A 19,340-nucleotide genomic window follows, 5' to 3' on the forward strand; every position below is an offset into this window, starting at 1 on the left:
TTGACAACGTTAACTGGAATACTCTCTTTCAAATTCTGAAGGTGGCAGGGGTAAAATACAGGGGGCGAAAGGCTATTTACAATTTGTACAGAAACCAGATGGCAGTTATAAGAGTCGAGGGGCATGAAAGGGAAGCAGGGGTTGGGAAAGGAGTGAGACAGGGTTGTAGCCTCTCCCCGATGTTATTCAATCTGTATATTGAGCAAGCAGTAAAGGAAACAAAAGAAAAATTCGGAGTAGGTATTAAAATTCATGGAGAAGAAGTAAAAACTTTGAGGTTCGCCGATGACATTGTAATTCTGTCAGAGACAGCAAAGGACTTGGAAGAGCAGTTGAACGGAATGGACAGTGTCTTGAAAGGAGGATATAAGATGAACATCAACAAAAGCAAAACGAGGATAATGGAATGTAGTCAAATTAAATCAGGTGATGCTGAGGGGATTAGATTAGGAAATGAGACACTTAAAGTAGTAAAGGAGTTTTGCTATTTAGGGAGTAAAATAACTGATGATGGTCGAAGTAGAGAGGATATAAAATTTAGACTGGCAATGGCAAGGAAATCATTTCTGAAGAAGAGAAATTTGTTAACATCGAGTATAGATTTAAGTGTCAGAAAGACGTTTCTGAAAGTATTTGTATGGAGTGTAGCCATGTATGGAAGTGAAACATGGACGATAACCAGTTTGGACAAGAAGAGAATAGAAGCTTTCGAAATGTGGTGCTACAGAAGAATGCTGAAGATAAGGTGGGTAGATCACGTAACTAATGAGGAGGTATTGAATAGGATTGGGGAGAAGAGAAGTTTGTGGCACAACTTGACTAGAAGAAGGGATCGGTTGGTAGGACATATTTTGAGGCATCAAGGGATCACAAATTTAGCATTGGAGGGCAGCATGGAGGGTAAAAATCGTAGAGGGAGACCAAGAGATGAATACACTAAGCAGATTCAGAAGGATGTAGGTTGCAGTAGGTACTGGGAGATGAAGAAGCTTGCACAGGATAGAGTAGCATGGAGAGCTGCATCAAACCAGTCTCAGGACTGAAGACCACAACAACAACACAGCCAACTACAGGAAGACATAGCTTCCATGACATATCAAATGACAATGGAATTAGGGTTGTAGATTTTGCTATAAGTAAAAACATAACTGTCAGCAGCACATGGTTTCCTCACAAAAATATACACAAAGAAACATGAATGTCACCAGGTGGACAAACTAGAAATCAGATAGACCATATATTGATTGACAGGAGACATGGATCAGACATAATGGATGCTAGGAGCCAACGTGGAGCTGACTGCAGTTCAGGCCATCATCTAGTGAGAATTAAGTACAGGCAAGGATCTCGCTATTGAGTAAACAAAAAGGCCACAAACAGAAAAGTTTTGACATTAAGAAACTAAACTCAGAAGAAATACGAACATATCAGGCGAAAATAGAAGAGGGGATTAAGAATGATACCGACACATCAAATGAACATATAGAAATAATGTGGAAACAATGTAAGACTGCAATCCTTTAGGCAGTTGGGGAGGTTTTGGGACATGTACAGGCTCAAAGGAAGGCAGATCGGTTTGATGAAGACTGTATGAGAAGAATTGAGGAGCGTAACATAGATCTAATGAAATTATTTCAGAGAAGAACTAGAGCAAATCTGAATGAATATAATGAGAAGCGCCATGTAGCTAAGAGGGTTTGCAGGAAGAAGACGGGTTTGACGTGCATTACAGCATGTTTCAGTCCTTTAGCGACCACAAAACTTGTACCAAAGGTATTTGTCCTCCCACCATTATAGAATATTGTGAAATTTCCTGAGTCCATTAAGTCACTTCCCTTCCACCTTATTTCCTGGAGAGCCAATAGCAAGTACTCGAAATGTACCAAAAGATTAAACAAGGAAAGGTTGGGTTTCAAGCCAGAACAAATACTTGAAGAAATAAGGAAGGGGATTTGTTAGGGGAGAGTAATAAAAAACTCGACAGATGGGCAGAATACTTCCAAGAGTTACTGAAGCCAGAAGTAGAAGGATTAGAACAAGAAGAACTGGTGGAAATAACTTATTATGGACCAGAGGTCATAGCACCAGAACCCACACTGGGAGAAGTGATACAAGCCATTAAGACCTTAAAAAATAATAGGGCACCTGGAGAAGATGAGATCCAGGCGGAACTACTCAAATGTGATGGGGAAGCATTGTGGAAAGCAATACATAAAGTAATACTGAACATCTTTCAGGAGGAGAGCATGCCAGTGGGGTGGAAAATGGCTATTATGTGCCCCATACATAGAAAAGGAGATGAATTAAACTGCCAGAATTACCGAGGAATATCCCTGCTAAATACTACACATAAAGTGTTCTCCAAGGTCCTAACTAGGAGGCTTACTCCCTGTGTGGAAGAGAGAATTGGAGACTATCAGAGTGGCTTTAGAAGAAATAGGTCAACAACTGACCAAATATTCACATTACTCATACTACTTGAAAAATGTTATGAACATCAAATAAAAATACATCGGCTTTATATCAATTTTAAACAAGCCTATGATAGCATCTCAAGAGTGACATTGCGGAATGTGATGGAAGAGGCAGGAATACCTATGAAGTTCGTTAAACTTACTATGATGACCCTCAGTGAAACCAACTGTAAAGTGAAAATACAGGACGCAATCTCCAGAGAATTGGAAGTGAAGAAGGGACTGAGACAGGGTGACAACATCTCCTCACTGCTATTCAACCTCTGCCTAGAAAAAGCCGTAAGCCAGATAGAGATAAATAGAGGAGGGACCTTTTTTAATCGGTCACTGCAGTACCTGGCCTACGCAGATGATGGGGCATTACTCTCACGAAACACCACTGTGCTGGATGATGCCTATCAACAACTGGAGAGAGGTGAAAGGGAACTTGGCCTGGTCGTCAATGTTGAAAAGACCAAATATGTGGCAATGACCAACCAGCGATAGCCGACAATGAGTTTGAAAGGGTGAGAGACTTCAAGTACCTCGGATCGACTATCACAGAGACAAATGACATCAGCAGCGAGGTGAAAGCTAGAATAGCAGCAGGCAACAGATGCTACTTTGCCACACTACCAATGCTTAGGAGCTCACTCTTATCACGAAAATCTAAAACCGCCATTTACAAAACAATTATAAGACCAGTCGTTATGTGTGGTGCCGAGACATAGACCATGACTGCAAATGAGGAAAGGACCCTTAGCATTTGGGAGAGAAAGGTTCTGTGTAAAATATACAGCCCAATATACAATTAAGAAGGCTGGCACATCTTTTTGAAGAACCTGATATTGTCACTACCGTTAAAATAAGAAGACTGCGATGGGTAGGACACATGGTCAGAATGGAGGAAGACAGAACATGTAAGAAGATTTTTGATGCCAAGACTGGAGGCAGACGACGGAAGTGATGTCCCAGAATGAGATGGATGGACGGAATTGAAGAAGACGTGAAAAAGCTGGGTGTCTAGACGATGGAGACGGATAGCCATGGACCAGATAGAATGGCAGGATATTGTGATGCAGGCCAAGCCCCTCCAAGGGCTGTAGAGCCTAGTAGTAGTAGTAGTAGTAGTAGTAGTAGTAGTAGCAGTAGCAGTAGCAGTAGTAAAAGGCGTCTGTGTGGGAATGACCAGCAACAAACTGTCCATTCGCATTAATGGACACAGGCAGACAGTGTTTGTTAGTAATGAGGATCACCCTGTGGCTAAACATGCCTTGGTGCACGGCCAGCACACCTTGGCGCAATGTTACACCATCCGGGTTATCTGGATACTTCCCACTGACACCAACCTAACAGAACTCTGGAGATGGGAACTTGCCCTTCAATATATTCTCTCTTCCCATTACCCACCAGGCCTCAACCTCCGCTAATTTCAAGTTGCCGCCCCTTGTACCTCACCTTTCATTCAGCAACATCTTTGCCTCTGTACTTCCGCCTCGACTGACATCTCTGCCCAACCTCTTTGCATTTACATATGTCTGCCTGTGTCTGTATATGTGCGGATGGATATGTGTGTGTGTGTGTGTGCGCGAGTGTATACCTGTCCTTTTTTCCCCCTAAGGTAAGCCTTTCCGCTCCTGGCATTGGAATGAGTCCTACTTGACCTCTTAGCCACAAATAATCCTGATCTAATAGATAGCGTCATGATGTATACAGGGTTTAGCGAACACAAGGTCATTGTAGCGAGGCCCAAAACCACTAAACATAAAGGCAAAATATATCTAAAACAGCAGATAAAAATTCGCTTGATGCCTTCCTAAGAGAGTCTCCATTCCTTCCAAGCTAATTATGTGGGTGTAGACCAGATATGGCTCAAATTCAAAGATACAGTATCGACAGCAATAGATAGATTCATACCGCATAAGTTAATAAAGAGACGGGACTGATCCACCATGGTACACAAAACTCGTCAGAACACTGTTGCAGAAGCAATGAAAAAAGCATTCCAAATTCAGAAGAATGCAAAATCCCCAAGAGTGGCTAAGTTTCACGGAAGCTCGAAATTTAGTGCTGAAATCAGTGCGAGATGATTTTAATAGTTTCCACGATGAAACATTGTCTCAAAATATGGTAGAAAACCCAGAGATTCTGGTCGTATGTAAGGTACACCAGTGGCAAAAAGCAGTCAATACTGTTACTGCGCGATAGCGATGGAAATGTTACCGATGATGGTGCCACTAAAGCGGAGTTACTAAATACAGTTTTCCATAATTCCTTCATGAGAGAAGACGAAGAAAATATTCCAGAATTCGAAACCAGAACAGCTGTTAGCATGAGTGACATAAAGGTAGCTATCTTAGGTGTTGCGAAACAACTCAAATCACTTAAGAAAGGCAAGTCTTCTGGTGCAGATGGTATACCAGTCAGGTTCCTTTCATAGTATGCAGACACAATGGCATCTTTCTTAGCAATCGTATACAACTGCTCACTTGACAAAAGGTCTGTTCCTAAAGACTGGAAAGTAGCACAGGTAACACCTATATTCAAGAAAGGAAATTTTGAGTAACCCATTGAATTACAGACCCATGTCACTGACCTAAATTTTCAGTAGGATTTTGGAGCATATACTGTAATCGAACATTATCACCTTGAAGAAAATGACTTATTGATACATAACCAACACGGATTCAGAAAATAGCGTTCTTCTTCAACACAGCTAGCTCTTTATTCCCATGAAGTAATGAATGCTGTCGACAAGGGATCTGAGATCGATTCCATATTCCTAGATTTCCAGAAGGCTTTTGATACCGTTCCTCACAATCGACTATTAATCAAATTGCGTGAATATGGAGTATCGTCTCAGTTGTGTGACTGGATTCATGATGTTGTCTCAGAGAGGTCACAGTTCGTAATGATAGACAGTAAATCATCGAGTAGAACAGAAGTGATATCTGGCGTTCCACAAGGTAGTGTCATAGGCCCTCTGCTGTTCCTGATTTACATAAATGACCTAGGTGATAATCTGAGCAGTCCACTTAGATTGTTTGCAGATGACGCTGTAATTTACCGTCCAGTAAAATCATCAGACTATCAATTCCAATTACAAAATTATCTAGAGAGAATTTCTGTATGGTGCGAAAAGTGGCAATTGGCACTAAACAAAGAAAAGTGCAATGTCATCCACACGGGTACTAAAAGAAATCCGATACATTTTGGGTGTACAATAAATCGCACACATCTAAGGGCTGTCAATTCGACTAAATACCTAGGAATTACAATTACGAGCAACGTAAATTGGAAAGACCACATAGATAATATTGTGGGGAAAGCAAAACAAAGACAGCGCTTTGTTGGCAGACCACTTACAAGATGCGACAAACCCTCTAAAGAGACAGCCTATGTTACACTTGTCCGTCTGCTGGAATATTGCTGCGTGGTGTGGGATCCTTACCAGGTAGGATTGATGGAGGACATCGAAAATGTGCAAAGAAGGACAGCTCGTTTCGTGTTATCGAGCAATAGGGGTGAGAGTGTCACTGATATGATACGCGAGTTGGGGTGGCAGTCTCTGAAAAAAGGCGGTTTTCTTTGCAGCGAGGTCTATTTACGAAATTTCAATCATCAACTTTCTCTTCCGAATGCGAAAATATTTTTTTGACATCCACCCGCATAGGGAGAAATGCTCACCATAATAAAATAAATCAGAGCTCGAACAGAAAGATTTAGATGTTCCTTTTTCCCACGCGCTATACGAGAGTGGAATGGAGAGAAGTAGTATATAAAAATGGTTCGATGAACCGTCTGCCCAGTACTTAAGTGTGAATTGCAAAGTAACCATGTAGATGTAGATGAAGACAGATGATCTAATGGCTACGCAAAAGGCAGCTGGTCTGAGCTAAACCAACAACATTTTACCACACGTTCCTAGCTCGGATAGGAACAAAGCACTTAGATCCCTCAAATTGCAACTCTGCGTGAGGCCTTCTCAAATGTGTACCTACATATACATCAGCATTTTGCGAACCATTATGAGGTGCATGGCAGAGGGTGCACCCCATTGTACCAGTTATTAGGGCTTCTTCCTGCTCCATTCACATATGGAATGCAGGAAGAATGATTGTTTGGATGTCTCTGTGTATGCAATAATTATTCTAATCTTGTCCGCACAATCCCTTATGTGAGTGATATGTAGGGTGTTGTTGTATACTCCTAGAGCAGTCATTTAAAGCTGGTTTTTGAAACTTTGGTAATAGTCTTTCTCAGGATAGTTTATGTTTATCTTCAAGAGGCATCCAGTTCAGTTCCTTCAGTATCTCTGTGGCCTTCTCCCATGGATTAAACAAGTCTGTGACTATTTGTGCTGCCCTTCTCTGTGTACGTTCACTATCCCCTGTTAGTCCTGTCTGGTTTAGGTCCCACACACTTGAACAATATTCTAGAACCGGCCGTTGAGTGATTTGTAAGCGATTTCCTTTGTAGATTGATTGCACTTCCCCAGTATTCTACCAGTAAACCGAAGACTACTACTTGATTTACCAACTACTGAACCTATGTGATCATTCCACTTCATATCCCTACAAAGTGTTACACCCAGGTATTTGTACAAGTTGGCCGATTCCAAGAGTGACGCATTGACATTGTAGTCATCGGATACTACGTTTTTTTTTTAAGTGCAAAATTTTACATTTCTGAACATATAGAGCAAATTGCCAATCTCTGTGCCACATTGAAATATTATCAAGATCTGACTGAATATTTATGCAGCTTCCTTCAAATAGTTCTTCATTATATATAACTGCATCATGTGCAAAAAGTCTGATTTTACTATTAATATTTTCAGCAAGGGTCTCAACACACTTTCCTGGGACACACCTGAAGTCGCTTCTACATCTGACGACTCTCCATCCGAGATAAAATGCTGCATCCTCCCTACCAAAAAGTCCTCAATCCAGTCAAATTTCACTTGATAACCCATACGATCATACTTTGGACAGTAATATAGGTGTGGTACTGAGTCAAATGCTTTTCAGGAATAAAGAAATGCGGCAGCTACCTGACTGGCTTGAACCAAAGCATCCAGTATGTGATGTGAGAAAAGTGTGATGTTTTCGAAATCCATGCTGGTTGGCATTGAGGAGGTTGTTCCTTTCAAGATACCTCATTATGTTTGAGTTCAGAATATGTTCTAAGACTGTACAACAAATCGATGTCAAGGATATTGGACAGTAGTTTTGTGGATCGCTCTGCTATCCTTCTTGTAAATGGGTATGACCTGTGCCTTTTTCCGAGAAATGAGCACAGTTTTTTGTTTGAAGGATCTGTGATGGATTATAGTTAGAAGAAGGGCTTACTCAGCTGCAGTTTCAGTATAGTGTGTGACAGGGAATTATTCAATTGTAATGATTTCAGCCTTTTCTCAACACCACTGACATTAATACTTATTCCATTCACGTTGTCAGTGATGCAAGGATTAAATTGGGGCAATTCTCCTAGGTCTACCTTTGTAAAGGGACATTGGAAAACGGAGTTAAGCATTTCAGCTTTGGCGTTGCTACTCTGTTTCAGTTCCTTTCTCATTTGCTAGGGACTGGACACGAACTTCGGTGCCACTAACAGACTTTACATATGACCACAATTTCTTTGGGTTCTGTGAAAGATCATTTGACAATATTCTGCCACGGTAGTCATTGAAGGCATCACACATTGCTCTCGTCAGCCAAATGAGTCTCATTGAGCATCTATCTATATACAGCCCTACGTTTGGTTTTACAAGTATTACACAGTAATCTCTGTTTCCTTATAAGTTTCTATACAGTGACTGTTCCCTCCCCTTATGAACTCTTCTACTGGGTACATATCTATCCAGTGCATGGTCAAATATTGTGTTAAATGAGAGTTCCTTCTGCATGCTCCTGCCCTGTGCTGAAAGTTTCAAGAGCCTCAGTGAGATATGACACTAAGTTTTTATCTAGTTTACTGAACATGTATATCTTTCTGCTTGTTTTAGTTGTCCTTTGTCTTTCGTAATCATTGTTGCCACAGAGGCAATATATTTCCATCATGAGTGGGGTTCCACCTATCTGTTGTGGGTAGTTTTCAGAGAACGCATTTAGTAAAGCTCCACAGGATGTTTTGTCACACCCACCACTAACAAAACTGCAATTTTCTCAATTAATTGTTGGATGATTAAAGTCTCCACCAATGCTTACAGTGTGACTGAGGAATTTACGTGCAAGTGAACTGAGGTTTTCTCTAAAGCTTTCAGCTATATCAGTAGATGAGTCTGGTGGGCGATAGAAGGATCCATGTATCATTTTATGCCCACACTTGATACTGAGTTCTGCCCAATCAGTCTCACATGCAGCTTCAATTTCTATTTTGGTGGATTTTGTTACATCACTTCCACACTGTAGCAGTGTAGGTGTAAAGTTTGTTTTCCAACATTAATTATATCATCTCGTCATGGACTACTTTGATTACACTTACGATTTCCGGTCAGCAGTCAGTTTCCACTCACGTGCACTTTAACATATTCGAAGTGATGGTGATGAAGGCATCAACTTTCTGAACTTGACGTTGACAGGAACATGCGTTTAAGATGTGGGTATGAGATTCTCGACGCAGCTCCGGAAGAAAGCAAGTGTCATGTGCCAGCCAAATTTAAGTTTATTACACAAGTATCAGTAGTGTAAAAACATACTATGTTCATTTTTTGTAGTAAATTTAATAATCTGAAAATGATGAAAATGTAGCATACACACAAACGAGTCATTTACTTGTAGCCTCTAACATTACTCATCCACATAATTGTGTAACATCCACATAATATGTAACTAAGTAACCAAGAAACCCATTCCAACTGAAAAAAAAGTATGAGAGATGGGTGCACAAGCTGTGGAAAATTAGATTTGCTCAACATATATTGGTGCTATAAACTGTCTTCTCTGGGTATAAACATTTATCAATACTTAAATCAGATTTCATTTCAGTCCACACTAGACATAAACCTTGAGGATGTTCCTGAAAATCAGATGTTTGTTGGAACTACATATTCAGACATTACACCTATCGAGGCGTTTTCGACACTATGAAGTGTGAATTTATAGGAAATTAGACTTTCAGAAAATTGAGTCACTATATAGAGGAGGCATTGGCAGACAGACACAATGAAAGTGAATGCTAGAAGTATTCCAGCTGTCCGATGAAGGCTGTCATCAGATGTGGTCTGATAGCTGAATAATATATAGCAGTCTTTTGCAGTTGCACTTGTCTGCCACCAAACGCCTCCTGTATGTGGTAGTTAGGATCTGTCTTTTTGTATTGTTCATTGTTCCCTACGAGATTTTGAGTGATCCATACTAATTTTATATGTGAATTCAGTTTTCATATCCGTACTTGTTTTGATGTATAAAACAGTGTCGTTGGGGATTACAAACTGAACATTGTAATCTCCTCCCTTCTTCCTACTTCCATCAGTTGTCCACATTAAACAATGTCCAATCAAAATAATTAATAAGCAGTCTTTTATGAAGATTTGAGAGGAGTGAAGATTACAATAATCTTTCTAGCTTACTTAGCTTGTCATGTTGAGATGGCTCCAGTTCATCTTGTCTAGGCTCTGAGCATTATGGGACTTAACAGCGGAGGTTGTCAGTCTCTTGTCTAGGGTTCTGATTATTGAAACTGAAAATGTCACATCAGGTCCTCAGGTTTTAATGAAATAAATCTGAAGATTGTTATGGCAGCATTTTTTTTTACATAAATATATTTTCTCACATTTTAGTATAGCATACAGTATTTTGATTTTTCACACTAACAAAGCCAAAATTACATTGTTTGCACAAAAATACAAAAATATATCTATCACACAGAGTCATGCTTAGGACTCCCACGCTCTGCAGAAATAACACTATTCCAAAGGGTTTACAATTTTTCTTAACAAATGAATTTCTACTAGTTTCTGTTACATTATTAATTTAAATTATTATTTCATAAATGAATCCAGAAATAAACATAGTAAACAGTACAGGATTGTGTAATTAATAATAGAAGTTTTAAGTGTGCCAATAATTCGTAATTGGAAATGTTTCTAAAAAAAAATAATTTCAACTGTACGTTCAGATCTAAAATATTTTATAAAGTAATTCCATTTCATAAATTTTAGCTTAAAATTATGTGAAAGTTTTCAAAAGAGCAACTGAGATAATATTGACATGTCCAAAATTCGAAAAAGAATACTGTCATCGACAAGTGCTGTTGAGGAAAAGCAATGGTAGAGGAGGATGTCCTGTTACATAGCCTTAAAAAAAAATTGTGTCCATGTGTGCAATTGTACCTATGTTGAAGCCAGAAATAGCCATTTATATAGATGATGGGCCCTTTATCTGTTTTCAATTTTAAATGTATATTGATAGTGAAACATAGTTTATATTTTAAAATCTTATCTATTTAAATGAAATACGCTGGTATGCAATTGAAAGTGTTTCGTTTGATAATAATGCATTGAACAAATATTGAACATGGTGATTTTGTATTAGTGTACACTTTGTGTCTTCCACAGTGATCCATTATCAGAAGATTTACACTCGAATGAGGGGTGTCGGCAACTGACAACTGCAGTTGACAGTGTTGGTCTACCACAGAAGACAGCACATTTAAAGTCATCAAGAAAATCATCAGCTGTTAAAACCTATTCAAGAAAATCTATGCAGAAGAACAATGATGATCAACATTATTCTCACCATAAGATAAAGGATGATACATGTGAACAGAGGGAAACTGATGATTTTACTGTTAAATCAAAAATTGCTGCAGAAGCTGTCAATGTGCAGAATAAACGGCCTCCGAAGCGTTCGGTCAGTAAAGGTCGCAGATCCAGGAAGGCATCGGGTAGCAACTCTGTAACAAACTCTGATGAACCATTAGTAACTCAGAGGACCAGTAGAGAAAAATCAAAAAGTAGAAAGACAGCTCAGTCTCCTAAGGCTACATCAGCAAAAGATAAAAGAAATGCAAAGGGTGAAACACCTCTGCAAGTTGCATGTATAAAGGTAAGCTGCTGTAAGAAGTAACAAAGAGACGTTGTAGGAAAGGCAGTAGATGTGATTTTGTAAAGGATTGACTTACGTGCCTTATCGATTTTGAAATCGTAGGTGAAGGATTTTTTTGCACGGTAGTGAACTGTAAACCTTTGCTTTAAAAATTGGCTACATACTATTGGAAAAATTAGGCAGGTGTTATGTACTTACTGTAGCTGAAGAGGGCTGGAGATTCCTCCACTAGGCTCGGTTGTAATGCTAACATCATCAGTGAAAGTAACTCCAGGGTGGCCGAAGGTGTGGAGCCACTCTTCTAAATCAAAAATATTTGGATAAACAAATTGAATAGTATGAAATGGAAATGTGTGTGGGGGGCAAACCTGTGAGGCTATGTTACCAACATGATGCTCTTTTTGGATTCAACTCGTAATTTTCAAATGAAAGTCTGTTAGTTTGATTGCAAACAGAGAACTGAAAGAGGAAACCAATAGTGTCTTTCATTCCAGCATAGCTTTATTCATTCTTGAGTTATGTTACATTTTGCACAGAATGAGGAAACGCTGGTAATAATATGTAAATGCTACACGATGTACTCTATGAGTTGTTCAGCACATTGTAAGGTTGTTGTTACTCACTTCACCCATTCTTCATGGCTGTAACCGACAAATGTTCTGGAGTGTGAGCAGAAGCATCAATGATATGCTCTCTACAGCATGCCGAGTTTCTGACCGTTGCTGCACACACGACTGCCTTCACACGTCTATTTGAACAGAAGTGTAATGGACTTAAATCTGGAGAATGTCACGTCCACTCCACTGGTTCTTTACGACCTTGTCCACTCCCTAGGAAAATGGAAATCCTGATATGCCCAGATGGCTAACCTCTAATGAGATGGGGTAGTATTGTGCTGGAAGAAAGTTTTAAATCTCCCATCTTCAGAGAGCAGCGATGGCAGCAGATCTTCATCCAACAGCTTCAGAGAATGGGCTGCTGGTATTGTACCCTGACTGAAGAACAGGCTACCAATACGAGAACCCCATATTACATACCAAAACTTCACTTTCAGTGTGCGAACTATATTTGATGGCTCCATCTTTTGAGGCTTGACTTCTGAGCAATACCTCTGAATTCATGTGGCTCTCTGTTGGCATAGAAATTAGCTCTGTCTGTGAACAGAATTAAAGAGGTGAAATGACGGATTTTGAACAGCTCGGAAATCATTCGTCCTGCAAACTGAGCCCTATGCTCTGGATTGCCCGTGGCGACAAGTTGTAAAATGCACTTTGTAAGGATGCCATATATGTGTGCCCAAAACTATGATTATTAAAGTATGGCTGACTCCATTTTCCTGCGAGATGTATAGAGTACTACAGCCACTGTCGATGGACCAGGTTTGGATTTGTGTGCGACAGAACCAATTTCACTGATTGTCTCGAGAAGTTTCACCATCACACCATTTTAATGGACAGTCCGCCTTATGGGTGGCACCAGCCAAAATCCTCTGTGAAAACATGGATGTTCCTCTCTTCTGATATTGGAATGATTTCAGTGTATTCAGCTTGTGTTAATGCCATCAGTGTTTGAGTCACCTGTGAGGAAGAAACATCAGTCATAAACTGAGAATGGGTAAATGTATGCTCAAATGAAAGGCACCATTATTTTTCTCATGTGATTCTCTATCTACAATGTAGGAAAAGACAGACTGCTACTTACCGCAAAGACGACACGTTAAGTTGCAGACAGACACAGTTAAAAGACACGGACGTAAAGCTTTTGGTCACAGCCTTTATCGGCAAAAGAGAAACAGCACACCTCGTGCACACACGACCACCATCTCCCGCAGTGCGGGCCAGGGTGCAACTGTCACGTGGGATTGGAGCAACATTGAGGGGGCAGGGACGGAGAAGGGATAATAATGTACAGGTGGTGCGTGGACAGAGGAATGCTGTCTGCTGGAGCGTGCAGGGACTAGAATGCTGACAGGTGCGGCTTCAGGAGATTGTGGAGTAGGCAGGTGGGAAGAGAGGAACAAAAAAGGAGATGGGCAGGTGCGTTGGCAGAGGGCAGCAAACAAAGAGTGTGGGTGATGATGTGGGGGAGGAGATGGTAGAAGACAGGGGTTGGAAACTATCGAGTGGAGGGTGTGGGGACATTTTGTTACCGTAGGTTGAGGCCAGGATAATTACGGGACTGGAGAGTGTGTGCAGTTGAGAGAAGGTGGTGGTGGACAGGAGGATCCAGATGGCTCGGGTAGTGAAGTAGCTGTTGAAGTCAAGCATGTTGTGCCACAGGGTGGTCTACTTTGCTCTTGGCCATAGTTTGGCAGTGGGCATTCATCCTGGTGGACAGCTGGTTGGTTGTCATATCAGTAAAAAAGGCTGCACAATGATTGCAGCAGAGTTGGTAAATGACATGCCTACTTTCGCAAGCGGCCCGGCCCTTGATGGGGTGGGTTAAACCTATGACAGAACTGGAATAGGAAGTGCTGGGTTGGTGATTGGGCAGGTCTTGCACCCCAGTCTTCCACAGGGATATTATGTTCCTTGTGGCAAGGGGTTGGGATTGGGTGTGGCATAGAGATGGACAAGGATATTACAGAGATTGAGTGGGTGACGGAACTCCGCTTTAAGAGGAACGGGCAGGACCTCAGGTAGGATGTCCCTCATTTCAGGGCATGGTGATAGGTAACCAGAGCCCTGGCGAAGGATGTGGTTCAGTTGTTTCAATCCGGGGTAGTACTGGGTGATGAAGGGGGTACACCTTTGTGGCCGGTTCTTGGGAATGCTGGAAGGATTGGGGTTGTGAGGGGAAATGTCATGGGAGATCTGTTTGCGGACTAGGTCTGGGGGATAGTGCTTGTCTGTGAAGGCTTTGGTGTGACCCTCAGTATACTGAGCAAGGGAGTTCTTGTCACTGCAGATAAGCTGTCCCCAGGTGGCCAAGCTGTGTGAGGGGGATTTTTTGGTGTGAAAGGGATGACAGCTGTTGAAATGCAGATACTGTTGGCAGTTGGTGGGTAGAATGTGGACAGAGGTGCAGATGGAGTCATCAGAATGAAAGAGGTCAACATCTAGGAAGGTGGCATGCTGGATTGAGGAGGACCAGGTGAAGCAGATGAATGAGAAGGTGTTGAGGTTGTGAAGGAATGAAGACAGGGTGTCTTGGCTCTGAGTCCAGATCATGAAGACATCACCAGTGAACCTGAACCAGACCAAGGTTTTTGGGTTTGTGAGGCTAGGAAGGTCTCCTCTAGATGGCCCATAAACAGGTTAGCATAGGAAGGTGCCTTGTAGGTGCCTGTGGCTGTGATGCTGATTTGTTTGTATACCTTCCCTTCAAAGAAGAAGTAGCTATGGGTTGGGATAAAGTTAGAAAGGTGTGCGAGGAGCGAGGTTGTGTGTTTGCAGACTGAAGGATGTTGGGAAAGATAGTGTTCAATAGCAGTAAGACCATGGGCATGAGGGATGTTGGTGTATAGGGAGGTGGCATCAATAGTGAGAAGCAGGGATCCGGACATAAAGGGGTGGGTGTGGTGGAGAATCAGTGAAGGAAGAGGTTGGTATATTTGATTTGAAAGGCTAGATTATGGGCAATTGGTTGGAGGTTTTGGTCAGTGAGGACTGAAATTCTTTCAGTGGGTACACAATAACCAGCCACAATGGGATGTCCAGGATTGTTGGGTTTGTGGATTTTGGTGAGCATGTAGAAGGTTGGTGTGCGGCATGTCATAAGAGTGAGGAGCGAAAGGAGGGAAGAGGTTCTGGGAAGGGCCTAAGGCTTTAGGTAGGGGATGGAGGTTATGTTGACTTCTGGAATGAGATGACTCTGGCAGAGTTTATAGGAGAAGGAATCAGGTAATTTGTGGAGGACTTCCACCAGTTAGTCATTGCGATTTATAACAACAGTGTTAGAACCTTTGTCTGCAGGTAGGAAGATTAGGTCGGGATTTGTTTTGAGGTTGTGTATGGCTACTTTTTCTTCTGCAGAAACGTTGGTATTCTGAGGAAGGGACCTGGGGAAGAGCAGTAAGGCTAAGTTGGAGGTAAGAAATTCGTGAAGGTGACCGCAGATAGGTGGGAGGGGGAGGATCACAGTTGGATGGTGGTATGAACTGGGGTGGTATGAACTGGAGAGACAGGGTTCAATATTGGAATTAGGTTGGTTTTACTTGGAGGAATTGGTGGCAAAGAAGTGCTTCCATTGAAGGTATTGGGAGAAGGGGAACAGGTCATTGACAAGTCCAGCATGATTAAATTTGGGTGTAGGGCTAAGAGTGAGGCCTTTGGATAGGACTGAAACTTCTGTGGAGTTGAGGGTTATGGTGGAAAGACTACCAATAGTGTTATGGGACAGAATCTGAAAAGCTGAAGGTCATTGTGAAAGGAAGGGTGGGATTCAGAGAAAGGAATTTTAGTGGTTGGTTGGTTTGGGGGATTCAAGGGACCAGACTGCGACGGTCATCGGTCCCTGAATTTTAGTGGTTAGGCCATTTGGGAGGATCCCATCATTTTGGACAGTATATGAGGAATGGGTTATGTGACTGGGTTTACCCTCCACCCAACAGTTTCCATCCCCTCTGTTCTGTCATCTCCTTCTGATACTTGTCACCCACCCTCTGCCAATGCACCCACCCATCTTTCCCCAATCTTCTCCTTTTCACTCAACCTCTCTGCCCTGCAACCTCCTGACACTGTGCCTGTTGGGATTCTAGTCTCTGCACACTCCACTAAGCAGTGTTCCTCTGTTCCTTCACCAGTACACTACTTCCCGTTCCCCTTCCCCTTTCTCTCCTGACTTCTACTTCCAGTCCGTATGACAGTTGATTCTGCCTGAGCTGCTGAAGTTGGCGGTCATGTGTGCGTGAGGTGTGCTTGCTTGTGTGTATGAATGGTTTGTGTTTCTCTGTTTCTCTTTTGTTGATGAAGGCTGTTTCTGAAAGCTTTATGTAAGTGTCTCTTAATTGTGCCTGTCTGCAACTTCATGTGTCTTCTTTATGGTAAGCAGCAATCTGTATTTTCCTACACTGCTGATATTCCTATGTGGAGTTTCCATTGTTTATAATTCTCTATTTGTTTGACATTTCACATACTCCCTTTCCCATTTGAAAATTACGAGTTGCATCCCGCTTACAAGACGGCTGCCACGTTACAGGTTTTCCCTCCATTCCATCTCACAGCATTTGACTTTAAATTTATATTCATCCAAAAGCAGGGTGATTCCAACTTGTAGATCATCCTGCATTTTAGATTCTTGGATATTTCATCTTAAGAGCCATTTGCAGCAATAGTTACTTATTATTTATCAGAATCGGAACCAGTTTCTTCTTACTTTCATTATTAACACGCTGTCAAATATTAAACTATTTCTTGCACATTTGTCATCACAGTCAACCAACTTCTTGTATTTCACAGCTTTTCATGCAGGTATTTTGTTTTGTTTGTTTACTTGCTTTACAGAAATATTGAATGATCTCAAATGTAATTGGACTTTATCATTAATGTTGGGAACAAGATAACTTACTTTCTCGCTGGTTCTCTAAACAGGTGCACTGCAGGATATGTTATTTTGGTCTTGTTTCCTAGATCTCTGCAAAATCCCACAGATTTATCTTTATGAACCATGGGGAAAGAAGAAGCAGGTGGGAAAAGGAAGTTGTAACAGCACGAGTGGGATGTTAACTTCTAACAATCTTCTCAATGACAAAGCAGCTCAGGCAGCAGATGAGGAATGATATTATTTTCTTTTTCCTTTTATTTGATGTCACCAAACTACTGAATCACACAGTTTATAGTCATAATTTTTAGTTCATATTTATTGTACTTTCACACTAGTAAAAAACTGGAACATTACTCCAGCCATGTGCTGTATCTGCTGCTGAACTGTTATTACACTGCTACAGTCTGTCTCATCAGATTCAAACATTTTCTATTAACAAAATGCATGACAGACTACATACACCACAGTCATTCACAGAGTTGGTTGACACACTGACAGTACTCAGTGCTTATGAGTTTTTGTTGTTAAGAAAAGCTGTGGTGGTATTAACTGTTGGTTCTAACTATTTCAGCTTCCATTCATAACAGTCACTGTGTTATGTTAAATACAGAAATGACTACAGTATCCTTATGAGGAGCCATTTAGATTGTACAGAATGGTCTGCACGAACTGTGCCTTATTTCTGTGCCATTTTAACCATTCTGGGATGTTTCAGTCGTTTGGGCAGACTTCTCGTCCAGGGGTTCCAACCACTGAAATGCTCAGGCAGCATATTGAAGCAGAACTTCCAAGGCAGAAGTATTACGCACCTGTAAGGTCTTTTTTTTTATTTATTTTGTGTGTCTTACTGACTTCTGTGAAGTTAGCCAGCTTTATTGGTACACTCACTTCCAACGTTTTTTTATGTCTGATGGGTGTGTTTAGTTGGTTTACACGTGTAAAATATACAACAAATCAAAATTGGTACAAAGTGAAAAAACTTATGTGCTCAGATTACGTGCTTCTTCACAAGTTATTCTGCATTTTTTGGAGCTGCTATTTGTGTGTGTGCGTATGCTTGCTTATTTTACAGTATTCGTACTTTGTTTTGTACTTTTGTGGTGAAGTTTTTGGATCATCTCATTTAAAGAAATTTATATGTACATATTATAGTTCGTTGAAGTGGTAACTCATCATGGTGAAATCTCAGTTGTGACTAATGATGGTACATTGTGTGATTGTTATATTACCACTGCAGACAATTATGAGATGTGTCTAGCTCTAAACACAATCCTCTGTGTGTTACTTACTTACAGCACTACTAATGTTTTTGTCAAAACACATTACCTTCTTACTGTTTGTTTTAACACTTGGTCAAAGCAATTGCCACACTTAATTTGTGCTGGACAAGGTTTTCTTGTTAGCCCTTGTTGTTTGGAAATGATATTGTACTTAGTGTAAGTTCTGACATCAGAACATGTCCTTCTGTGAATACTGTTCTAAAAATGTATGATGTTTTTGAACAGCAGTAGTTTCACCAAGTAAACAAACGTGTAATGTACGTACCTTCCTAAATGTTTCTTCTGTACACTGAAACTTTTCGCTTCTCTGTGTAAGAGAGCCCTCTTTCGGTAATTATAGAGGAACTAGTTACAAAAGTGCGGATTTCTTCCAAGTACTCTGAGCCATTGTTGTCAACATCATACTTGGGTTGGTGCCTTCAGACATTTTCGTATACATAATTAATGTTTCAGATGCAAATCTTACTGTTGATTGAAAATATGATTATTGATTGCTACATACTTGTCTTCTCTCTTTGTGTTTGTATGATACAATAAAGATCAAAAGAGTGATTGCCACAATTATCTTTCTATGATGCTTGGCTGGTGAGTTGAGATGTGGTGAAGGTGGCGAACTGTTTCTCAGCCTCTGACTATTATTAGATGAGAGATTTTCCGGAAACATTCTTGACTCTTGCTCCAGGATAAATGCTTTGGAACTTAATTCTTTATTTGCTGAGCCGTGTCATTTAGTAAAATAGAGTATGTGTCATGTTTCTGAAATTGTCAGGGGACTTTACTTATGTACCAATGACTTCAAAAAGATGTACTGTATAACTGCAGATTGACTATGAATATTTATGATTTCAGAAGTCATCCTGAAAGAGAATACAATTTTTCTTGGAAAAAATTGTTGTGCCCATTTTGAGATGATGCCAGCTATGTCTGATTCATCTTCTACTTTCAGATGAACTTTTAGGAATGAAATTCTTGCCAGTGGAGTAACATTTTGGTTTTTACGGAGTATGTTTCTCTTCTCTCCCCCTCCTCCCTCAACCTCCCTCCATGAACATTGAAACATAATTGCTTTATGA

General features: G+C 40.8%; 1 protein-coding gene across 2 annotated transcripts in view; it reads left to right on the forward strand.

Moving 5' to 3' along the window:
• The window catches only part of LOC126259419 (BRCA1-associated RING domain protein 1-like), a 194,954-nt gene that overhangs the window by 39,025 nt on the left and 136,589 nt on the right, over positions 1-19,340 (forward strand). The window contains exons 3-4 of one of the 2 annotated variants that reach the window (XM_049956200.1): positions 11,014-11,503; positions 17,703-17,798. In XM_049956200.1, the coding sequence (XP_049812157.1) occupies positions 11,014-11,503; positions 17,703-17,798 (586 nt within the window). The remainder of the gene's footprint in view (positions 1-11,013; positions 11,504-17,702; positions 17,799-19,340) is intronic. The other variant, XM_049956201.1, reaches the window with a different exon arrangement.

The sequence above is a fragment of the Schistocerca nitens genome, chromosome 5 (genome assembly GCF_023898315.1).
Source record: "Schistocerca nitens isolate TAMUIC-IGC-003100 chromosome 5, iqSchNite1.1, whole genome shotgun sequence".
Classification (NCBI taxonomy): Eukaryota; Metazoa; Arthropoda; class Insecta; order Orthoptera; family Acrididae; genus Schistocerca; species Schistocerca nitens.